Below are 22,374 nucleotides of genomic sequence, written 5' to 3'. Positions count from 1 at the left end.
GATGTGTCCACATTAAGGAAGAACGGAAGTTGTCCCCCTTGAGTAAAAGTGATATGGATTGGAGGCAGAGCCTACTCGTTGGAGCATTTGTTCGAGGGATTGACGAGTGACCATTCTTGCGACATCAAGCTCTCATAGTGTCAAAATGTTAGGAAAAAATATCGTTGACGTCTTGGTCAGCCTAACGTAGTCCCGAGGTGTCTCCGATATAGAAACATCATACTCCTGAAGTGTCATCTATATGAAAACCGAGGTCGGGAGAGGTTTTCCAACTCGATCCCTCTGACACTCAAGTTAGCAATCTGAGATCCCCAAATGTGAGTTCGAATAATTCAAAAGGAATCTTTTACATTAGGTTTAAGATATCTTTATATATCTTAGAAGATAAGAAAGGAGTTTGAATGAAACTTATGATTGTCTTCCTTATCATAATGGATGAGAAAAAAGATTGTATTTCACTACTTTGAATCTTTATCCACTTAGCTAGATTAGTGGAGGGTGATCTCCATGAGAATCTATGCTTCACCCAACCCATGGTGGATGCAATTTTCACTGTAAATGTGGGATAGATGGAAGAATACATGGTCTTGTAAGAGGTGATCGTTTCTTGTTTCTCAAGTGAAGATAGCTTTGACAAAGATGAAGGTGAGTGAGGACAAAAAGCCCAAATGATATACAAGAATTGCTTCAGATAAAGCGATCGGCTGAGCCTAAGTAATATTCGTTCAGCTTTCGTTTCTGCATGATGGAAATCCCCCACAGAGATACGGTGGGGAAAAGTCATCAGACCGAATTCTGATGCTGGGGAGCGCACATGAGAGCACTTTTCTTCCTGGCCAAGTTTTGAGAGCATGGAGGATTATACATAAACCCACCCACCATTAATGTCGTTGCAAATAGCTGTGATCGATCTCGATCGACTTTTCCATGAACCGGATATAGGAAACACAAGGGCACTTGGGACAGATTTATTGCACCAATTAATACAGCAGCATCTGAGAGGTTCTTTGGGTGGCCTTTCTTGTTGGGAATGTCTACAACCTGAGTATATTGCAGTCAGTGGCGTAGATATGCTCATGCTGATCTTTTGCATAAGCTGCTGTTGCCTCTTCGGGGATAAATGGAATATATTCCGATCGACGAGGAAGAACCACAGCATATATGGGCATCTGAGGAGGAGGATATGATACCCAAAATCTCTGCCCGCGGATGCAGGAATCTTGAGGCTGCTAAGTTATTGGAGGTGACTGCATGCAGGCATCGTATTCTGATCCCACTGCCACGGCCACCAGTGTTCTCCAAGGTGACGGATTCTTGATGCTCTCTCGTGCTGTCAGAATTCGAGGCGGATGAGGACGGACGCTGCTGATCTCCATGCATTCATTTGTTGATCCAACTCCGATCAATTTAGTTCCGGTTTCAGTCGAATCATCCCGCTGTTCATATCTTAGTATGAGAAGATATACTTGACGTATGTAAAATTACATGTCCATCCCGTGATAGACTTCAGATTTGCGTGCACGCTCCGCAAGAGTGACGATGACACGTCTGTCCTAAAGGTAGAGAAAGGACAGTTGACATCGCGAAGCAACAGCGGCGGCAAACCAGCGTCGCTACGATGGAAGAACACTGTAGCGAGTGGCTTCGATGAAGACGAAGACATTGGTGGGCTTTTACTTTTCTTCTCTGTACGGCGCGCACACGGTCGCGAGAGCGGCGAAGGCGAGACGGCGATCCCGAACGGAGAGCGACGGGATCGGACTGCTCCGTGATGTCGAGACTTCAGAAGATTGGACGCCGCCGTTGCGTTGACCACCGCGTTCGGTCCACGGAGAGAAACCCGAAGCATAAAACACAGAATTATATATACATATATATAATTCTGTGTTTTTACATATTTATCCATATAATTCCCTGTTGGTTGAATCAATTTAAATAAAATATATACCAAAATTAATTTTTTTAAATAAAATACTTAAATTGAATCATATAACATCTTCGTTTTGGATATAGCAAAGTGTCCAAGTCAAATAAAATTGCTGTATAATTTTGACCAATCTACTAGATATAATTTGGCCTGGTCAACGATTGAGGGGATGGTCACACACATCCTACCAAATGTAGCGTCTTACGATTGCGTTCCCACTCTAATCTCTGCATGTAGCCAAAAAGAGTGTACGGTAAAAAAAGAATATTAAGTTTATTAGGAGAGAAAGTCATTACCTATTTATACATTATGTGTAGAATTATTCGAAATGTCTCTAAGGTAGAAACATCGTGGTGTCGCATACACGAAAACTGAGGTCGAAAAATATTTTCCGACCTAATTCCTCCTATGCTCAAATTAGTAATATGATATCCCCAAAGGTCCAAGTAATTCAAAAAGAGTCCGGGTTTAAGATATCATTTTATATTTCAGAGGATGAGAAGAGAGTTTATGATTGTCTTCCTCATCATAATGGATAAATAAAAAGCTTATAATTATCTTCCTTATCATAAGGGATGAGAAAGAAGCTTGTAATTATCTTCCTTGTCATAATGGATGAGAAGGAATCTTGTGTTACCTACTTTGAATCTTAGTCCATGTAGATAGATGGGTGAAGGGTAACTTGGATCTCACGTGACAATTATGTATTAGTTGACAGTAGATTTCCTATCATTTGTTACCCTCCCGAAGGCGTACTTCTGAGCTATTGCGAGAGAGGTTCAAAACATGTCGTTTAGTTCGTCCGACATGAGAGCATTCTAGATCTCGTCTTGCGAGTTAGGTTTTTCCAATTCAAGTATCTCGGGCATGTTGGGCCTGAGTGTTTGCCTATCGGATTTCGCTTAGCACGGGTTGGATTTCCTTGACTTATATGCCTCGTGCATATTTTGCCCAATGTCTCCGTCATGACGAATTTCTCTTGGTGTGAGTTAGGTTTTTTTCAATTCACGTATCTTGGGTGCATTTGGCCATGTGTCTCCCCCATAGCGAATTTCTCTTCGTACGGATCGGGTTTTTTCGACTTATTCATCATAAGCGTATTTAGCATGATGCCTCCACCATAGCAGATTTCACTTGGCGTTGGTCAAATTTTCTCATCTTACACACCTTGAATATATTAAGCATTGTACCTCTACCGTAGTGGATTTATCTTAGCGTAGGTTAAGTTTTCCCGACTTACGTGTCTTAGGTGCATTTAGCCTTGCACCTTCATTATAGCAGATTTATCTTGGTGCCGGTTGGGTTTCCTCGACTCACGTATCTCGAGTGTATTTAGCCTTGTGCCTCCATCGTAATAGATTTATCTTGGCACGGGTCAACTTTTCTCAACTCACATCTCAAATGCATTTGGCCTTATACCTCCGTTGTGATATATTTCTTCTCATGTGGGTCAAGTTTTTTAACTCATGTGTCTCGGGTAAGTTGGCCTTGTGCTTCTATTATGGCAAATTTCTTTATGTAAGTCAGGTTTTCCCGACTCATGCATCTCGAGCACATTGGCCTTGTGCTTCCACTGTGATGGATTTCTTCATATGGGACGAGTTTTTTCGACTTATGCATCTCGAGCATGTTGGTCTTATGCCTTCACCGTGGTGGATTTCTTCATATGTTTAGGTTTTTTTGTACTTGTGTCTTAAGTGCATTGGCCTTGTGCCTCCACCATGATATATTTCTTCACGGGGGTCAGTTTTTCTCGACCTTTTGCCTTTTGCCTCTACCATTGTAGATTTCTTCATATAGGTCGAGTTTTCTTGACTCATGCGTCTCGAGCACGTTGGCCTTATGCCTCCACCGTAGCAGATTTCTTTTCATGCAGGTCAGGTTTTTCTAACTCATGTGTCTAGGGCACGTTAGCCTTATGCCTCCATTGTGGCAGATTTCTTCATACGGGTCAGGTTTTTCTAACTCATACATCTTAGACATATTAGCCTTGTGCCTCCATCATGATAGATTTCTTCACATGGGTTGGGTTTTCCTACTCATGCATCTCGGGCGTGTTGAGCTTATCCCTCCGCCGTGGTAGATTTCTCTTTCACCTACCATTGAGGGCTTCAAGTTCTCTCTCTACCATGGCAAATTTTAGGTCCTCCCATCGTAGTGGGTTTCAAGTCTTCCCTTCGCCATGGTGATTTTGAGTCCTCCCTTTGTCGTGGTAGATTTTGGATCCTCCCTTTAGTATGGCAAAATTTTGGATCCTCTCTCCACTATCGTAGATTTTGGGTCCTCCTATTATGATAGGCTTCAAGTCCTCCTTTCGCCATGATAAATTTCAGGTCCTCACTCCACCGTGGTAGATTTCAGGTCCTCCCACCATGGCAAGCTCTAAGTCCTCCCTCTACCATGGCAGATTTTGGGTTCTCCCATCGTGGTTGATTTCCCTTTACGCGGATCGGGTTTTCCTAACCATAGTAGTTGGAACTCCACAAAGAACATCAAGGTCTTTTCTGTTAGTCATAGGTGCCCTACAAGCCAATCATGTGAGTGATGATATATGTGATACAATATACACTTTATTTATTATTATTATTTATTAATATTTTCTCACTTTATCTTGCGTATTACATATATTGTGATATATATGAATTTGTGTAATAGGAATCAGATCATGATGGGATTGGGATAATGAAACCAATTCGCCTTTAAGCACAGACCCCAAATGATCCTGGTCATCGATTACTCGAGAGAGACATCAAGATAACCAGATAAACTAGTGTGCTATATATCCATCTATATAATGGAGGCAATTGATTTCATAGCTACTCATGTGGAGATACTAGGGATGTAGTACAGGTACTTATTGGAGAATGAGTTCACTAATCGATCTGCTCATGAAATGCTGGATGGTGATGATACCTTATTGTCAGACAGTGATTCCATTGTCCCAGTGATGTATCTGATCCTTAGACTTGAGACACCAAGAATGTCTTGTATGAGTACTCCTCTCTTTGATACCGGACTTATAGGTCTGGAAGTTCCAGATCTAACACAATCGGTCATTGGGAGTGGCAGCCAACCTTACAACGATAATTAAGTGTCGATAGAGGTTCATTCACTCTCGATGTCATGAGAGGAATATTCTATGCATTCTTGCTTAGGCAAATCCTTGGCTAGGGTCATTCGGATTGAGAGAGAAAAAATTTTCTATGAGAATCTGATTAAAACGAGACTCTAGTAGAAACTATATAAGTCTGACACCATCATATTCGATATTTGGTCTTTGAGATATTAGATAGATGAGAGATTATAGATATACAGAAATTTAAGATAGATATGTCCAATGGATTTGATTCTCCTGTATTGTGTGAGGACTGTAGCGTAGTGACATAGTGCGTCTATAGCCGATGAGTCGAGTGAATTATTATAAAAGATAATAATTCACTGAGTCAGAAGGAGTTCTGATAGGTATGACTCACAACTGGCTCGATATTAGGCCTATAGAGTCACACGCATATGGTAGATATTGTGACAATTAGAGGTTCTGATATGAGATATCTATTGGAGCCCCCTATCTTATTGGATATCCTATAAGCTCCTAAATTATTGGATCTTGTGGATAAGATCCAATAAGAGCCAATGAGAGATTATTGAGTAGAAATTCATTAATCTAAGAGGCTTAGGTAGTTGGATGGAGATCCAGTACCCAATAGGGTAGGATTTATTAAGGTTAAGTTGATATAGACCTTTATAAATACGAGGAAACTAAAGGGGCATAGGCTAAACCCTTTTTTGTTATCACCTCCTATACTCCTCCCTCCCTCTTCTCCTTAGCTGATAGACTAGTCATGAGGCATGTGGACAGCAAGAAAAGCCGACCTCTTCTTGATCACGTGGTACGCATGGAGAGGAGGATCGTGCGATAATTTAAGGAGCGTCTTCGCTGCATCTATCATGTGGATCACCGCTAAAGAGAAGAATAGTTGACCTCTTTCATCCTCTCTCACAGATCTACAAGTTTTCAGTGATATACAATCTCCCTATGTAATATATCTTTTATATACGTGTAGTTTTCAGTTTTACAGATTTTTGCACACTAATCTTCTTACAACGATAAGAAACTTTTTATGCAGGAAATCTGAGATTCTTGTTTTCTATTTTTCCATTATGCATGTGATGCTGCCCTAGTTTTCCTAACATCTTCCATGAGAATCATGGGGTATAGGAGGTCATCTTGCATGACATAAGCAGAGATCACCTTATCGGCTCTCCCGCACAATGCGATTCGCGAAGGCATCGATCAAGGTGGACTTGGTAGAGCCATTTGTCCCCACACCGTGAAGATCTCCCCTTCCCTCACCTCGCTATAGATAGAATTCAACAACATCTCAATCTTGGGGATTTTGCCTTTGGTGGTCAGAGTGCGACCGTGGGGTCGATGGCAAGGTCGTTCTTACATAAAAGTGATAACTTTCTATGCTTCTTTATGCTTCGAGGGTGAAGTCGGCAAGCTTGAGGATGTGATGCTCTAGGGAGGCATAGCCATCGGTCTTAGCAACATCATTGTTGTGAGCATCACCAATGTGCTTGAAGAGCTAGCTGAGGGTGACGGACTTTAGATCACCTCCACCTCCAGAGTCCTGATTGGTAGTGATAGTTTTCAGTGCTTCTTCATGTTGTATAAGAGATCGGTGAAAATGAGGACAAAAGGGATGGAGGCAGAAGGCTAAGTGGTCATTGATGCCACCTCTGAGGGCAAAGTCATTGAGCTTGAGGACGTGGTGCTCTAGGGAGGCGTAGCCATCGCTCTTAACAACATCATTGTTGTGAGCGTCATCGACGCACTTGAAGAGCAAGTTGAGGGTCATGGACTTTCTATTGCCACCACTTTCGATGTCCTGGTTGACATTAGGTTAGGGCTATGGTAGTCGAATAGGCTGCCATGATCAATGTTCTTAGCCTTTGCCATTAGGAAGGATCACTAGTCGAATAAGGATATCTTATCCATGAACTAGGATATGGTATCGCTTCGCTATCCCCTTTTATCTTGGGGTCTCTTGTTGGTCACCAGTCCCAGTGATAGTTGAGCTACTGACCGTGATTGAGATGGTGACATTACACGATTGAGATGGTGACATTACTTGTTGGGCTAGCTAGGGCAAGAGTGGAATAACAACTTGCATTATACCCATTAACATTTGCACCTACTCAGTGAGGTTCAGGAATACCTCAGCGAGGAAGAGTAGATTACTCGAGGTTGTGTCCGAGGGTGAGAGACTTGAGTCATTGAATAAACACCCATATTATGTCAACGTTTAGGTCTAGGTGGATGCATCCACATGTGAAAAGGGTCTCCTCACTTGGGCATTTATTAAGAGAGTAGGTAAATATTTTTATGATATCAAACCCTCATTCTATCGCCAAAATATTAAAAAAATATATCGTTGACGTCTTGGTTAACCTATATGATCTGGGCCCGTATGCATAAGATAGTTTGAAATATCTCCAAGGTGAAAATATCATGCTCCTAAGATGTCACCTACACGAAGACGGAGGTTGAGAGAGGTTTCCTGACATAGTCTCTTGGATGTTCAAGTTAGTAATCCGAAACCCCCAAATATAGATTAAGTAGATGAAAAAGAATCTCTTTAAGATATCTTTTTATATCTTAAAGGAAAAGGAAGAGTTTATAATTGTCTTTCTCATGGATCAGAAAGAATCTTATAATTGTGACGAGAAATAATCTCATCATAATAGATGAGAAGAAATCTTATATTTCTTTTAATTTAGATCTTATATGATAACCATGTGTCCAATAGATTCCTATCAAGCTTGAAGAAACGTTATATATATATATATATACATATATATATATATATATATACATATACATATATATATATATATATATATATATATATATACATATACATATATATATATATATACATATATATATATATATATTTATATATATATGTATGTATATATATATATATGTATGTATATATATATATGTATATATATATATACATACATATATACATATATATATATATATATATATATATATATATATATATATATATATATATATATATATATATATATATATATATATATATAATCCCTTTTGTCATGACATGATCTAACGAGTAAACTGATGTGAGTCAAAAGAATTATATATATCTTAGATTGTTATAGATATTTAAATTAATATAGTTATTTTTATTTAAAAAATACTTTCTTTTCCATCATAGAGTGAGACACCCACTATAAAATTTATATTACAGTGAACAATGATAAAATAATCAAACTGAACTAGTAAAACTAACAAAATTAAAATAAATATATTAAGAATTAGATAAATATATTCAAAAGAATATAAGCACTTTTTAAAAGCAAAATATCAACCCTACTTGAAGATTAGTATTGGTCTCATCCCTAAAATTCAATCAGTATCATACCTCATAAAAGGAAGAAACAAAAAATTAATAAAGCTTATTAACAACACTTATAATTGATAAATAAAAATAAATATTTTTGGATGATTTTACTAAAAAAAGTCTCCCTTCTTTTTTTTCTTCAAAAGTCTCTTGTTTTTGTCTTTTTCAAATAATACTCTTATATTTTATAATTTTATAATTATTCTTTCCTTTCCTTCTTCTCTTTCGTCTGACGTTTCACCACTTTTGTGTGGTACTAATCACCCATCGTCTTTGCTCCCTATTGTCCTCATAAAGCCTTGTGGCCTCTGCCTCTAATGTCGCCTCCAAACGTCATCTTTAATCATTTGCTCCCAACATCCTTCATTGCCTACCAGCTTTGCCCTTCATAGAGATGGTTGGAGAAGGACGAGCAACATCACATAGAGATGATGAATTGCCTTCCCCCCTTTACAATCACTCCCATGATCTCAATGGTCTCCCCTTCTTTTGTCGCCTTGAGCACTCATTACCCTAATGGTCACGCTCTCTACGCGACGGGTGGGGAAGGATAGGCAGCACCGCACAAAGGTAATTGGATGAAGACGACGAGTAAGGAAGGGAAGGACATTTATAATATTACAAAAAAAATAGAAACATTATTTAAAAAAAAAGAGAGGGCACTTTATGCCAAATCACCCAATATATTATATATTTTTAAGTTCAATCAGGATTCCAATTATAAAGCCTAAGACACTTTGCAAAGCATACTTGCAAGGGTAAATAAAATTGCAGGGTAAATTATATTATCAGTCGGAAGATAAATATGGGGAAAAAACTTTTAAGAGTTTCAATAAAACCATTCTGCATGCCTTACAATCGTCTGCAAATACTAAAATTTGGTGATAATACAAGTAAAATAACTGAAAACAAACGTTACACCATTCAAATCAATACTAAAATTTTCTGAAAAGATCCCTTTTCGTGTTCATAATTTGACATCCTACAATATAATTTAAATACACGCTTATATCGTCTCAAGAGCTTCCTTTCTTTCTGTGAAGAACATAATCTTCCTCTCAATATCCAAAGAATAGTGACAGAATCGGCACGTGATCTTTTGAATGGTTCCTTTTATTCCCTTTTTTTCTGCTTTAATTGTCATTTAGATCGCTTCGGGGCATTTTTGGCAATTCATATGTGGGGCACTGAAACTGAGACCGGCCGTACACTGAAGCTTCTTACGATATTATGGGCATTTTCGTCACTTTGACTGTATAAATAGCAGCGCAAGCCGAAAACCTCTGTTTTGTTTTCGATGGCGGAGATTTGTGATTATAAAAAGAAGAGGAGCGACTCCACAAATTTCTGATGGAAGATTCTGTCTTCTCCCCACTCTTTCTCGTTCATTTCTCGGATTTGGAGCTGCGGAAGATTTAGGAGTTAATTTGTCGGAGTCTTTGGAAGGTTTCGAGCAAAAAAAATTGCTTTTTTGGAGGTTCTTCGACGGCGATCGGGTGGAAGCTTGAGGTTTCGATTCCTGCTCTGTTTCCGATCTGTCCGTGTTGAGCGGCTGCAGCTGCAGATCGTTACAGAAGCTTAGAGACAGATTGAGCTGAAGAAGAAGGTGCGTGACTTGGAGCAGAAAGGAGGAGGGGGAAGTAGTTATGTACGGAGCTCCTCCGGCGACGGCGACGTCGAAGGATCTCGACCTGGCTTATCCGCCTGCCGCGCCTCTCGGCGGCCACCGGAAGGAGGAACCCGAGTCGGCGGGCCTCCACGTGCTCCTCCACCATCCACCAGCACAACAGGAGCAGGTGAGCCCCGGTCTCCTCCGGTTCCGATCCGCTCCGAGCTCGTTGTTCGAAGAACTCTGCGAGGACTTCCTCCCCGCAAGACCCTACGGCGCCGAGACCGACGAGCCCTCGGTTGTCGATACCGTTGACTGCCAGAGGAGGCCTCAGTTCTGGCGGCCACCGCCATCGGGGGAGAAGGTCAGCCCTCAACATAAGGTTGCATCCTCTTCTTCTCTGCCGATGACGCATCATCACACGCAGCAGCCGTTGCAGATGCCGAATCATAGCTTGTCAGACATCTCATACCGGACGATGGGTTCGATGCTGGCGGAGGTGGAACAACACGAGAACGGAGGTGGCAGAACCTTCGCCAACCTCACTCGCCAGAGCAGCTCACCCGCTATCGTCTCATCTCACAATGGTAACAATCTCTCTTCCACTTCAAATTCATCAAAAATGTTCCTCTTTTGGACAAAAACCATGCGAAAAATTTCGTTTTGCTTGGCACGATTCGTGTTTGCGGATTGTTTCTGATATGGACTGCGTTCTACAAGAACCTGAAATGGAACTCTGCCAAAGCTCCGGTAACCGGAACAAGGAGTAGAAATTTCTTCCTCCGTTGCGTGAGGAAAAGAACCGAATTGCTAACGCAATAGTAGATAGTCAACGACTCTAAGAGTTGGGTTCTAGAAAATCTCATCTCGTGTTGCTATTGGTCTTCTTTCATTGCATCTGTAGGCTATCCTATGATGAGGGATCTGCGTGGTTTCAGAAATGAGGGTCTTCCTCCCATGGGAGAGGCAGCAAAAAGGTTTAGGGGTCATCAGTTAAGCTTAGGAAAGAGACAAAGCTCCTTGATGTCTCGGATCTCTGAGACGGGGAGCGAGGAGTTCGGCCGCGGTAGTCATGAAGAGAGCGGGTGTTACATGCCTGGTTGGGATGAGACCTCTCTGCTTTCTGCAAACAGCTTCGCAGGGACGAGAAAAGGCAGTGAGGGGGAGGACAAGACAGGCGCCGGTCTCAACCACTCGGAGCCTCAGGTACTTCTGCTTCGCCTGCTTCATTCCATCGATCAGCTTCTCTGGCTGCAACAATTCTGCTTTTGATCCTGAACAGAAGGGGGAGGTGAGGAACCATGTCTCGGGTGTCACACATCAGCTCGGCTTGCCCAAGACCTCGTCGGAGATGGCCGCCGTCGAGAACTTTCTACGGTTTCAGGACGCAGTCCCCTGCAGAATCAGAGCTAAACGGGGCTGCGCCACCCACCCGCGAAGCATCGCCGAGCGGGTTGCTGCTTCCCCTGCTCTTTCCATTCATAAGCTTTCGTTGCCTCAGGTGCTCATTTAAGCATGGATTTGATCAGGTGAGGAGGACTAAGATCAGCGAAAGGATGAAGAAGCTACAGGAGGTTGTTCCTAACATGGACAAGGTAAGTCTCACTTCCGATGCAACAGCAGCACGATCTTGACACTGGATTGACAGTAACAACCACATCCTGCACTTCCCTTACTCGTGTTCATGAATTTGAAGCAAACCAACACTGCCGACATGCTAAATTTGGCCGTTGACTACATCAAGGATCTCCAGAAACAAGTCAAGGTATCCTTCCGAAGAACCATGCTGTTCTTGTAGAATCTTAACCTGGCATCTCTTTGATTTGATTTTACTGTTGGCTGCTGTTGCCAGACGCTGACGGAAGGCAGGGCGAGCTGCACCTGTTTGTCCAGCAATCAAAATTCTTACTTGAACTCGAAATCAGGAGCGAGAGGTTCCTAAAGACTTGGAAATGGCGTTGACTTTTCAGACTAGATTTGTCTTAGCTGGGATAAAGCTTTTTGCTTACTGGAGGAAACTCCATTGAAGCAGAGAAGACGCTTATCAATCATTGAATAGAACTGAGCCGATCGATTAAACTCGTGTATTACTCTGTTTCCTGCGTCCAATGATGCTTGCATTATCCAAGCAAAGGTTGGCACACTTGTCTATACGAGAAGAGGATGAAAGAAGCCATTGATGCAACTACTCTTGGCCTTCTGTCGAGAAGATGAAATGATGAGAGCAGAGAACGGAAAGGGCGGGGAGGTGGTCGGAGGCAGCTGTATCCAACAAAAGAATTGCTTGCCGTTCAACAAACAAAAGGAGACCTTCCTTTCCTTCAATTCCACTGTTGGTGGCAGTGATGGCCACGTCCTCAGCAACAAGAAGGCTCTTTCTTCCTATTCACTTTCCCTTGCGTCGAATACCTTCGTGAAGAAGGAATCTAATGTTTCCTTCATCTCGGACCACAAGAGTTGAGGTGGGATTGCCAGTATAACTCATCGATGATGATTGCATTACGAAACTAAGTAGATAATTAGCGTGCATAGTTTAGTTAGAGTCAAAATTGAATCGGTCAAAATCGAATCGGTCTTACGATTCATGATTCCAAACCAAATTAAAATTAGACATACTTCGTTAGGTATAGTTAAGAATATGGATAGAATAAGAAAGAAATCTAAATATCAATGAAAAATACGTCATTTTTTATGTCATTACAAACACCAACAACAATAATAAAGGTAATTATTTGACATGAAAATAAAAAGAAACATATCCTGTGGATCCTAAACTCCAAAATTAGTGCATGTTTATACTTTTAATTAGCCCGACTCGTTCGCATTTATGCCTTCGTGCCAATTTTGGAGGGCACGAAGTGCACAGCGATTGCTCTCACTCCATCTGTGCGTTTCGTCTGATCGATCACTTTTGGAATGCCAAAGCCAACTGGACTTTAATGGACGGTCGGAGATTAGATCTACTCCATCGAACTTCCATTTGGAAGTGCGACGCACCCGTTCCATTACCGGAAGGGATTCGGTGAGGAGATATGGGGTCCCGCCGTGGGGACCCGAATTTGACTAGTGAAATGGATGGTAGGCAAGGTAGGTAAACTTGTTTTCGTTGTCGGAATTCCCGAGTCCGCCCTTCTTTTACCGTCGCGCACGATTAAAGGTTTGAAATTTTCCGGTCTGAGCTCGAACCGCCCTCCTCCGCTCCATCTGCGCCGCCCATCGCACGATGGACGGCGGCGAGTACGCGTCCACCCGTGGCCCGGGCGCTCCGACGCCGGCGCGTGTCTCGCTTGCCCACCTCGGCTCCCCCTCCCCTCGCCGCCTCTCTGGCTGTTTCGAAGAGCCGAGCCGGCCGGCGCTGAAGAAGATCGCTTGGGTCTCGCTCCAGGGCCGCCTCGTCGGCGCAGAGGAGGCCACATCGGCCGGCGCAATCGGAGGCGGCTTGAGCGCTGATGAAGCGGTGGCATGGGATCTCTTTAGCCCTCTCCATCGGGTCCTCGTAGTCGCCGTCGTCGCGGCAGCCGCTTACAACTCGAAGAGGGCTCGGCAGATCGAACAGTTTCAGAGATCCGTAGAGCTAAGGGTGAGCGCTTGATCGAATAGGGTTAAAGCTTACACTTTACGCTTATTGTCGACATCTCGTTTTGATTGAATGGAAAACATGGTCACTTATGTTTACTTGCTTGATATTTAGTCAAAGGGCTTCTAGTTACTGTTTGCAGTGGAATTTGATCTGGGAGAGAAAAAAGTTGCAGCTTTTGATTTCCCAGCTTGACATCAGGAGATGAAAAAGGAAAAAGAATTCCTTTTTACAGTCCCAGAGTTCTTTGAAAAAAATATTTAAAAAGTGAAACTTTTTATCATCATCCGGAGATACTTCTTGTAATCATGACCCCATCTTTTGTACTTTATGAACTTTTTGAACCTTCCAACTCTGTGTTTAGGGTGAGTAGGAAAAGAAGGGCTTTGATGGCTATTGTGTCGCAAAATATCTTTTCTCTAATGAAACAATATGCTTCCTTTTTATATGTCTATATCAGAAGGCATCATATCCTCAGCTAGTTGTGTGTAATACATGAAACTTCTGTTCTTTTCTTGAATGACTTTGTAGCATGGGTTTTCTTTTCCTTGAAATTTTTAGTATTAGAATTTCTAGTCATCCTAATTCCTAACAAACTACCTTTCTTTGTCATGAAGTAACTTTCTCAAAATGTCTATTTGTTTACTGATTTTGCAAAGAATAAATGTATTGTTTTTCTCTTGATGAACCAGGACCAGGTGCTCCTCAGCATGCAACAGAAGCTTGATAATTTATGTGAGCAGATGAACTCCCTTCAGGATCAACCAGTCAAATGCATTTCGGGGCTTTCATTGGAGAATGATCAATTCAATGCTGAGGTGAAACAATTACAGGTTGCATCTCAATTTTGCGGTTCTAGGACTTCACTGCTGGAGTTTAACCCTGAGAGTGGAAGTTTGCCTCTTTGTAGACACGTATCAAGTGGGCTACATGGAGGGAAAGTACATGTCTAGCCAAAAATGAAGTTTGCTACATGTAAAAGCAAATCTGTTGTTATTTGGTGTAACACATTATCTTGTCGCACAGGATGCCACTGGGATAGAGTCTGCAAAAGAGGAGGCCTTCAACGCAGATAATTTGATCCCAACGGAGCAAGAAGAGCGTCGGATGTCTGATTTGTCTGATTTTAATTGGAGTGTTACATCCTCTGTTGACTTTCAGGTGATGAACTCCCAAACATTTCGGTATACCTATCGGTAATGTGGTACTTACTTGATTTCAATCAAAGTTATCTTGGTTATCATTTACTATATGGAGAAAAAAAGACATGATTGAAGTCCTGATATTTGTTGTAAAGCTTAAAGAATCAGCATCTTAGCTCCTAAGTTACCCTGTTTGTCTGTAGACATTAGCTTAACTTTGAACTCTCTTGAGAGAGAAAAAAGGTAAATACAGTAACGAATTTCTGTGAGAAAGAGAAGTTTGATTGCATGAGGATTTACTATACCACATTTTGATGATTAGCTTGCTCATGACATATAACTTGTTGTAATCAATTTATTTGTGAATGATTATATTACTGGTCAGAGGTTTACCTAAACATGTCTCAATGAAATCAGATAATCTTCCCCATATAAATTTGGTACTTGAATTGCTTTCAGCTAAGTGCATTAGCATCAGAGCAAGAATTCTATAACCTTCGCAAGGAGTGTGAAGAGAAGGATGCAAAAATAAAGGAATTAGCTATTGCTGTCGATGCATTTAGGGCTGCTGACTGTAAGGTGATTCTTGTGTTTTGAAAGAGTGCAGGAGAATTATACTGTGATAACTCAATTTTTTTTCCCAATAGAGGATAACGGAACTTGAAGAAATCATAAGAAGGAAGAACTTGGTGATCTCCAAACTGAAGAAAGATAAGGCTGTTCTCGAGAAACAGGTAGAATAGCTTTCCGAAATTATGAAATTCACTGCCATTATAGTTTCCACTGATTTAACTAATGGCATGAAAAATCTAACGTAGGTTGTTGAGCTTACAAGGCTCCGGAGAAGTTCTTCTACTGCTTTGGACACTAGCAATCTGCAGCCTCCAGTCATGGCAAATAATATCCTGTATGACATGAGTAGTACTAGTCCATCATCTTCTGACCCGGATTCTCCTATGACCAGCAAACAATACCATTCTCAACGTTCTGTTGCTGAGGATAATCCTCAGCGTCATGACATTAGAATGGCTGAAATTATAAGTCCATCCTCAGTGGAGCATTTAATTCCCTTGAACAAATCAAATGATGGGTCTCTAAAGCAACAATTTATTAGTCCTCTTAAAGAGAACCAAAGGATTCAGAGATCTGAACCAGCTTCTGCATTAAGACAGAGACGAATTGTGCATTTTAGTGAAGATTCCAAGAGAACCAGAAGGGCTGCTCACCAGAAAGCAAATTACACCTCTTCAAAAATGAGATGGACCTAAATATTAATGTCAATAGGGTAAAAGATTTCTTTCTTGGCTTTATATATCTTTGCTTATGCATGGAAGCAAGGTTCGTCGTATCATGATGTATCGCTTGGTACAAACAGTATGTACTGGTCCGATAGGGGATCGGTATGGGTGGTACATGTCATTTTGTCTATATGCTCCATTGTATAATGTGTTGATACGTTGATACATATCGTATCGACATCCGGTCGATACATTGGTACGGACCGATAAGACGAACCATGCATGGAAGTTCAATTTACATTCTTTCTATGTCATCATCATTTTTATTGTTTGTCCTAGCAATCATGCAATATGTCGTCCAGTGTGGTATTCAGAATCCCATTGTTGCACTTGTATATCTCTTATTGCCTTAGACTTAACCAAAGTACTTAGACCAGTTTTATTTACATCACACTGTTACGAATGCTTTGTGTTGTGCTATGACATGCATCAATCATTTTATTTAAAAGTTTCAATGTACTGCATGTAACATCTGTCTTATTTTAATCATCTTCACAGCTTTCCATTTGGTTCATAAACATATGTAAATGTTCAGAATGATCTTTTTTAACCCAGAATAATCTTTCTTTCAAGAGGATTAAAATGCTTCTTTTGGTTCATAAAACATGTTAATGTTCAGAATGATCTCTTTTTCCATAGGACCAAACCCTCTTTGTTAATAGATTCCTGTCAATTAGATTGATTTTGATCATACATGCTTTGTTTCTGTTAATTAACCAGCTGAATGGAATACCATAAAAATCATTAAATTTGCCAATATTCAGAAGTAAAATTTGCATCGACTAAGAGTTGTAGTTGTTTTTTAACTAATATTTGATCACCGACATATCCAATGAGTGAACGCTAGGCTAATATATTGACTATGTAAAGTGCTGAATACAGGACCAAGATGGCACTTACAATATCTTTGTACTGAGGCATCCTATTGTTGGATATGCATTCAATTGGTTCTGTTGGACAAGTTATTGATGACATTCAAGTTTATATTCTGTGAAATGTACATGAAGTATGTAAGAAAATTACAGATTTATCTGTCTCTAATTGCTTTTGCCATGTTCTCTTCCTTTTATCATGTCAAATTAAAGCAATTTTACAGTATTTCTGATTTTTTTGTATCTATCTATAGTTTTTAAGTGTGTTTTTGATTTCTTGTGTCTGTCTTATTGATCAACAGGAGCAGGTACTTGAAGAGGAAGCATTGATGATATGTAGGCACCGGGTGGAATTATCAATTTTGTACAGTTTTATGGCACTGCAGCTGAAACCCAACAAAAACTTGTTTATTTAAGAAAAGATTATAACATACTGAGAGTTCTAAGATTTTATTTGTCATATGTTAATGCTGAACAATTTTCAGGTGCAAACTCTAATGCAAGCTGTGCAATGCTCATTAATCTCCATCAATTTTCTTATTTTTAAATGTCAATCAAGAGGATCAATGTTGAATATATTGTTTCTTGCTATGTCATATTTTTAAATGTCAATGAAGAGAAGCACTGTTGGATGTATTAGTTCTTGTCATTATTTTTCCTCTTCTTTCTTCCTGCTGCTGTTTACAGGACCATTACAATGTTGATGGACAAGGTGCGGTTCACCTGTATGGTCCGATGCAGGCCACACGCTGCTGGCCCTCAGAAACCGGGAGGGCCCACACCAGCTCGTCATCAATGAAGTGGGGCCCATCGACGGCTAGCGAGGAGGAACCGTGTACCCTGTCCCACAAGAGACAAGTGAGTTCGACCGGCAGCAGCTCAGGCGCCTCGTACATGGCGGCGATCCACCGTCCGTTTGCCCCCTTGGCTGGATCCTGCACCGTTGATGGCCCGCATGTGGGGGAGGAAATAGCAGGTCCCCCTCCGTCGTAAGAAAAGCTTCCGAACGTTTTGCCTTCTAGAAGCGGTGGGGCTCGCCGGCGGCCGCCATTCTTTCTCCCATACCGTGTACCTTGGCCAAGCCACGAGACGCCATCTCCTCCGCCCTTGTGCCTTCAAAAAATCCTGACATGACACGCTGGTGTGGTACGTGGAACGTTTGTGAGAGGTAGAATGGTGTCTCCTGCACCGTGGGAGACAGGGAAATTCCGCTTCCTAACCCCACTTACACCCTTGGCTTCCACCACCGTCTTCATTTATATCCTGCGTCTAATTTTGCCTCCAATAAATCCAACTGGCCGCGCCGTCCTCTCTCTCTCTGAATTCGATTCGAAAAGTCTCTCAAGCGGAAGACCTCTTGGTCTTACGTCGTCGTCTTCTTTCCCTTGTTCCTCTCCTACTTGGAGAACTTGTGTCTTTTTTCTTCGTTCTCTGGGATTCAATACCGAAGCTTCAGGAGGATTCCACGTACTGAGATCGCCAATCACGCAAAGCTGCAATTTTTATCGTTCCGGCGACCCTTGAAAGCCGTAAAGGTCACATCTTTTCGCTGAGGTCCCTCCGAATTTCTTGAGGATAATCGATTTGACACGTCCCCTGTGGGAAGATTGGTGTAGGGAGAGGGAGCAGGGTTGGCGCGAATGGACCGCCCGCAGTCGTCGGAGCGGGGGCCGGTGGTGGCGATCGAGTGCGTTGCGGGGAGCTCCAAGGCGGAGGAGTGGGGTGGGGACATGCTGCAGACCGGGGACGTGGTGGAGGAGATCAAGATCGGGGGGTCCCCCGCCGTCCACTCCCCGTTCAAGGGCGGGAGGAGCGGGGTCCAGAAGCTGCTCCACTCGGCGTTCAAGCGCGGGGACACGTCCATCGAGGTGAGGGTCCAACGATGTGGCGGCGAGGCGGCCGAGCTCCAGGCCTGCATCGTACCCCACAGCCCGGCCGGGCGGCGCCAGTACGTGCTCCGCTCCATTCGCGACCCCAACTACGCCGTCGGGTTCGTCGACCGCATGGTGAGCGAGTGCGTGGCGTTGCAAGGTGTGGCCTTCGACCTCCTCCTCCTCTCACCCCCTCTCCCTATTTGCTTTGGCACGGAAATTACTGTTAATTGTGGGCACAGAGTCGATTTTCCAAGTTCGCATTTTTGTTCTCGACGATCCTTTTACATGGACCCGTAGAGATTGTTGTGACATCCCTAACAGTCCTCGGAAGGGGGAGAAGGATTATGTTGGTTTGTAAGACTTGATAGTCTCCTACCATTGTAGGATGGCGGTTCTTACCGAATCTGCAAGCGGTACTCAAATTGAATTCGACTACCAGCAGGGTTTATACAGGAAATCTGAGTTCTACTAGCTTGTCATTCAAGTAATTAAGATGGTGTTCGTTGGTGCTAGCTATGATAGAATTGGAAAAAAGCCTGTAGATCTTAGAAAAGGACATGCAGTAGAGGCAGGGCTTCTTAGATTTAGGGGTCATGGGATTTTGTGATAAATTCTGCTATAATAAAAAAGAAACCTTAAGAATGTTATTTGTTTGAAGCCGACAACGAGTTTGTTCTGTAATTAAAATGCACCAAGTTGGCTTCACTTACAAACATCTGATAGAAAAGAACTTGGAAGATTCTTTTAAGGCTATAGTTTATTTTTTTCAGAGGTAGCTCCTCAATTAATTATTAACCTCTTGCCACCAGTTCAATGGTTGTGTGGATGCGATGCGGACACATCTTTTGACTTGTCTGATTCTTAATGAGTTAAGAGCTGAAAACATATTTAATATGGTGAAGCTTTAAGTGAGAGTTGCTTCCTTGATGCATGATCTTGGATTACATGAAAGTGGCTCTGCAAGTGACTTTCATGCTTGGTATTTTATTGGATCCTGTTGCATCCCTAAGCTTGCTTATGTGTATTATTTGCTTACCATGTGAAACAGCTACAAGATTCCTTCCTGGTTGCTGGCTCATTGGATCAACCTCCTTTGACTAAACTTTTGTGGGATCATTGACATAGGCCAGTCAAAATGATTGTATCTGGTTGAACACATAAGTTGAAGTATTCTCACTCTCATGGATCTTACCTGTTGTTATCAGATGATTACTTGTTAATGCAAGAATCTTTGTTGGTATGTTTCCAAAGTTAAGTTCTATATGGTAGGAAGGGTTATGTGAGAGAGTAAGCCTCATTGCTTATACTGTAGTTTAGATCATTTTAATTTATCAACCTATTGATATGGATTTGTCAAAAATATATGAAACAATGTTGGAGGATTTGTTTGTCTAATATTCTAAATGCATTTTCTTGAATTACCTGAGGTGATATATTTATCAAGTGATCACTTTTCGTGGGTAGTTTAGTATTCTACCATCAAAACATCTAAGCAATTTCAAGTCTAATCAAACAAAGGTGCCTAGATCCATAAAGAGATACGTTATTGCATTGATCTGATATGCAAAATTTGCCACTAACCATTGTATAGTCTGATTTCATTGATTAATTTATATAAAGAATTCCATTTGACTCCTCAAATGGTTGACTTTGCGATGTGGATCATAACTGATTAGAGGAGCTGCCCATGCCGTAAATAACAATTATTTTTGTTGTCTCATGGAAATCAGCATCCTGACTTTTCATTTTTCTCGAACAACCACTAATATCTTGCTTATTTATAAGGCTCAAGGAGCTCGAGGGTGGTCTGTGCACTGAGCACTGCCAAGGTTCAGGATGGATATGTACCGTACAATTGGGAAAAAAAGATGAAGGAATTTCTTCCAGTGCCCAACTCAAGCTGCTTCCTCTCAATGCTGGTACTTCCAAAGGCGCTGGACCTGGTTGCTTCTCGTTACAATTGTCTTGAGGACACCTTGGCCCGTGCAAACACTTGGCTCTTCGCTTCTCAGGCTTCAGGAGTCCCCATTGAATTCATGAATGTCCAGACTGAGGCTCTCTTAACCAAGGTAATCTTTGCAAAGGCTTCAATATAGATCTAAGGTGAAGAACTTCTCTAGCAGAGTGAGTTAAGCATCTTTTATGCCCCTTTCATGAGACATGGATATATTGAAATGATTTGCACTGGGGAGTCTTAGAATCTTTGTCGATTTGTACTTAATAGGTCATGTTTTCCTGTTACAGATATCTGGTGAGACAGCATCTGCAACCGTGAACAGTGGATCATTATCGGATCTTTCAAATCTTGCAAACGTTAGCCTCTATGGGTTTGAGGATTACCATGGGGTTGACATTGGAGTGGTAAGGGCAGTTAGGCTTTGGTTCACCCCAGCTTCTGGGGAACTGGCAGTAGATATTAAACTTCAAGAAGGTGATACGAAACTGGGATTTTCGATCAGTTGCACCGAAGAGGTTTGCTAAACTTCTCACCATTAATCTATTGTTGTTCTTGATAGGTGTAGCTTGTGATCACTTGGTTCCATCCATCAACTTTCTTCTTTGTGATAGTAACACATACCTTGCAGCGATTTTAGTACCCACTCGAAGCACATCTTATGTTGATGTCGTGAGATCAAAAGCCTCACTTGATATTCATTCTTTGCAGGGTTTCATCTACATTTCCTCAGTGGATGATACGGATGATGAAGCAGCTTCCACACGATCAGGGCTTCGAGATATGTTCAGACAAGCAAGAAATGCAGACAAGCTGCTGGTGATCTTGAGGGTGTCAAATGAAAAAGTTCTCCCTTGGATGGTGTCTTCTGCTGGAGCAATTCGCTGCTTTGATACCATCTCAATCAGCCAGAAGCTCTCCTTGCATAGGCATGCTCTGAAGCCAATTCGAATACATGTTCTGATGTGGGAGCAGCCATCGGCTTATGAGTTCGCAGAGTATAAAGCTGCAGCACCAATTTCTCTTCCGTTACCTCCATCGACAGCTGATGCATTCGAGACGGGGTTTGAGAGGGACACTGCTGGTGATGTGTCGTTCAGGTTCAATGAAATTTCCCAATCAAATGGCTGGGTGTGACCATACCCTTTGGACAGAGTAGTTTCAGTTAGTGAGTTGAGAGCTGGTCTTTTCATAGTCTCTGTAGTTGCTTCTATTTCTACACGGAGTTGAAGCACCTTTACGTCGCGTGTGAGTTGTGCTGATTGGACTTAGTTCAGAAATTATGACATGGTTAACAGGAAGATGTTCTCTAATACTGCTATATGCTTGTCTAAAGTTCAAATCTTTTCACCTTGTTTACGTATCGAAGGCATTACTAAGTTACTGCATGAACTATGTAATTTGGCGAAAAACCAAGAGACAGTGTGCCTCCTCTGAGATCAAGCACAATATAACACATTAGGGACATGAAGTAAAGGGCATGCAGCCTTTGTTGATTAGCTCTCTGATCCAAGTGAAGAAGTGCTTCTTCCTGCTGTAAAATCCCAAAGGTTCTCTGGAATGAGTTCCGCAGTGTGCTTGTTGTGGATTGTCTCGGCTCTCTCAAATCTAGTAGAATATGATTTGTTTGCACAGGTGAAGTAAATCCAATTTAATTCAGACAAATTGTTTCCTTCCCTTG

The 22,374-nt window shown here is 41.7% G+C and overlaps 3 protein-coding genes across 7 annotated transcripts; all 3 read left to right on the top strand.

Moving 5' to 3' along the window:
* The first annotated feature begins 9,644 nt into the window (after nt 1-9,644).
* LOC103999226 (transcription factor bHLH130) lies at nt 9,645-12,063 on the top strand. 4 transcript variants are annotated; one of them, XM_018831270.2, is made up of 7 exons: nt 9,645-10,340; nt 10,407-10,563; nt 10,881-11,182; nt 11,259-11,429; nt 11,506-11,571; nt 11,673-11,741; nt 11,829-12,063. In XM_018831270.2, the coding sequence occupies exons 1-7, from the start codon at nt 10,014-10,016 to the stop codon at nt 11,916-11,918; spliced, it is 1,182 nt and encodes a 393-aa protein (XP_018686815.2). In that variant the 5' UTR covers nt 9,645-10,013; the 3' UTR covers nt 11,919-12,063. The 4 variants fall into 4 exon arrangements, with proteins under 4 accessions (XP_018686815.2, XP_018686814.2, XP_009419179.2 ...); XM_018831269.2 differs by having other exon boundaries at nt 10,404-10,563; XM_009420905.3 differs by having other exon boundaries at nt 9,646-10,340; nt 10,416-10,563.
* Nucleotides 12,064-13,132: 1,069 nt separating this feature from the next.
* LOC135594419 (uncharacterized) lies at nt 13,133-17,476 on the top strand. Of its 2 annotated transcripts, none has more exons than XM_065084796.1 (7): nt 13,133-13,556; nt 14,246-14,494; nt 14,580-14,714; nt 15,155-15,274; nt 15,343-15,429; nt 15,514-15,980; nt 17,168-17,476. In XM_065084796.1, the coding sequence occupies exons 1-6, from the start codon at nt 13,200-13,202 to the stop codon at nt 15,961-15,963; spliced, it is 1,398 nt and encodes a 465-aa protein (XP_064940868.1). In that variant the 5' UTR covers nt 13,133-13,199; the 3' UTR covers nt 15,964-15,980; nt 17,168-17,476. The 2 variants fall into 2 exon arrangements, with proteins under 2 accessions (XP_064940868.1, XP_064940870.1); XM_065084798.1 differs by having other exon boundaries at nt 14,246-14,371; nt 17,168-17,473.
* A 661-nt stretch (nt 17,477-18,137) lies between these two features.
* LOC103999223 (uncharacterized) lies at nt 18,138-22,052 on the top strand. The gene is made up of 5 exons (XM_009420901.3): nt 18,138-18,400; nt 18,482-18,896; nt 20,525-20,808; nt 20,984-21,211; nt 21,405-22,052. The coding sequence occupies exons 2-5, from the start codon at nt 18,506-18,508 to the stop codon at nt 21,828-21,830; spliced, it is 1,329 nt and encodes a 442-aa protein (XP_009419176.2). The 5' UTR covers nt 18,138-18,400; nt 18,482-18,505; the 3' UTR covers nt 21,831-22,052.
* The last annotated feature ends 322 nt before the right edge of the window (nt 22,053-22,374 follow it).

Source organism: Musa acuminata, chromosome BXJ1-9 (assembly GCF_036884655.1).
Source record: "Musa acuminata AAA Group cultivar baxijiao chromosome BXJ1-9, Cavendish_Baxijiao_AAA, whole genome shotgun sequence".
Classification (NCBI taxonomy): Eukaryota; Viridiplantae; Streptophyta; class Magnoliopsida; order Zingiberales; family Musaceae; genus Musa; species Musa acuminata.
The sequence above is the reverse complement of the archived record's forward strand: the minus strand, read 5'-3'. Positions and strand labels throughout refer to the sequence as shown.

Bases quoted from the DNA above. Each gene is read 5' to 3' on its own strand.
- LOC103999226 (XM_009420904.3), top strand. From the start codon at position 10,014: ATGTACGGAGCTCCTCCGGCGACGGCGACGTCGAAGGATCTCGACCTG. The intron at 10,564-10,880 runs GTAACAATCTCT...TTGCATCTGTAG, and splicing joins TATCGTCTCATCTCACAATG to GCTATCCTATGATGAGGGAT. The intron at 11,572-11,672 runs GTAAGTCTCACT...ATGAATTTGAAG, and splicing joins TTGTTCCTAACATGGACAAG to CAAACCAACACTGCCGACAT.
- LOC103999223 (XM_009420901.3), top strand. From the start codon at position 18,506: ATGGACCGCCCGCAGTCGTCGGAGCGGGGGCCGGTGGTGGCGATCGAG. The intron at 18,897-20,524 runs GTGTGGCCTTCG...CTTATTTATAAG, and splicing joins CGAGTGCGTGGCGTTGCAAG to GCTCAAGGAGCTCGAGGGTG. The intron at 21,212-21,404 runs GTTTGCTAAACT...CATTCTTTGCAG, and splicing joins CGATCAGTTGCACCGAAGAG to GGTTTCATCTACATTTCCTC.
- LOC135594419 (XM_065084796.1), top strand. From the start codon at position 13,200: ATGGACGGCGGCGAGTACGCGTCCACCCGTGGCCCGGGCGCTCCGACG. The intron at 13,557-14,245 runs GTGAGCGCTTGA...TTGATGAACCAG, and splicing joins AGAGATCCGTAGAGCTAAGG to GACCAGGTGCTCCTCAGCAT. The intron at 14,495-14,579 runs GTACATGTCTAG...CTTGTCGCACAG, and splicing joins GTGGGCTACATGGAGGGAAA to GATGCCACTGGGATAGAGTC.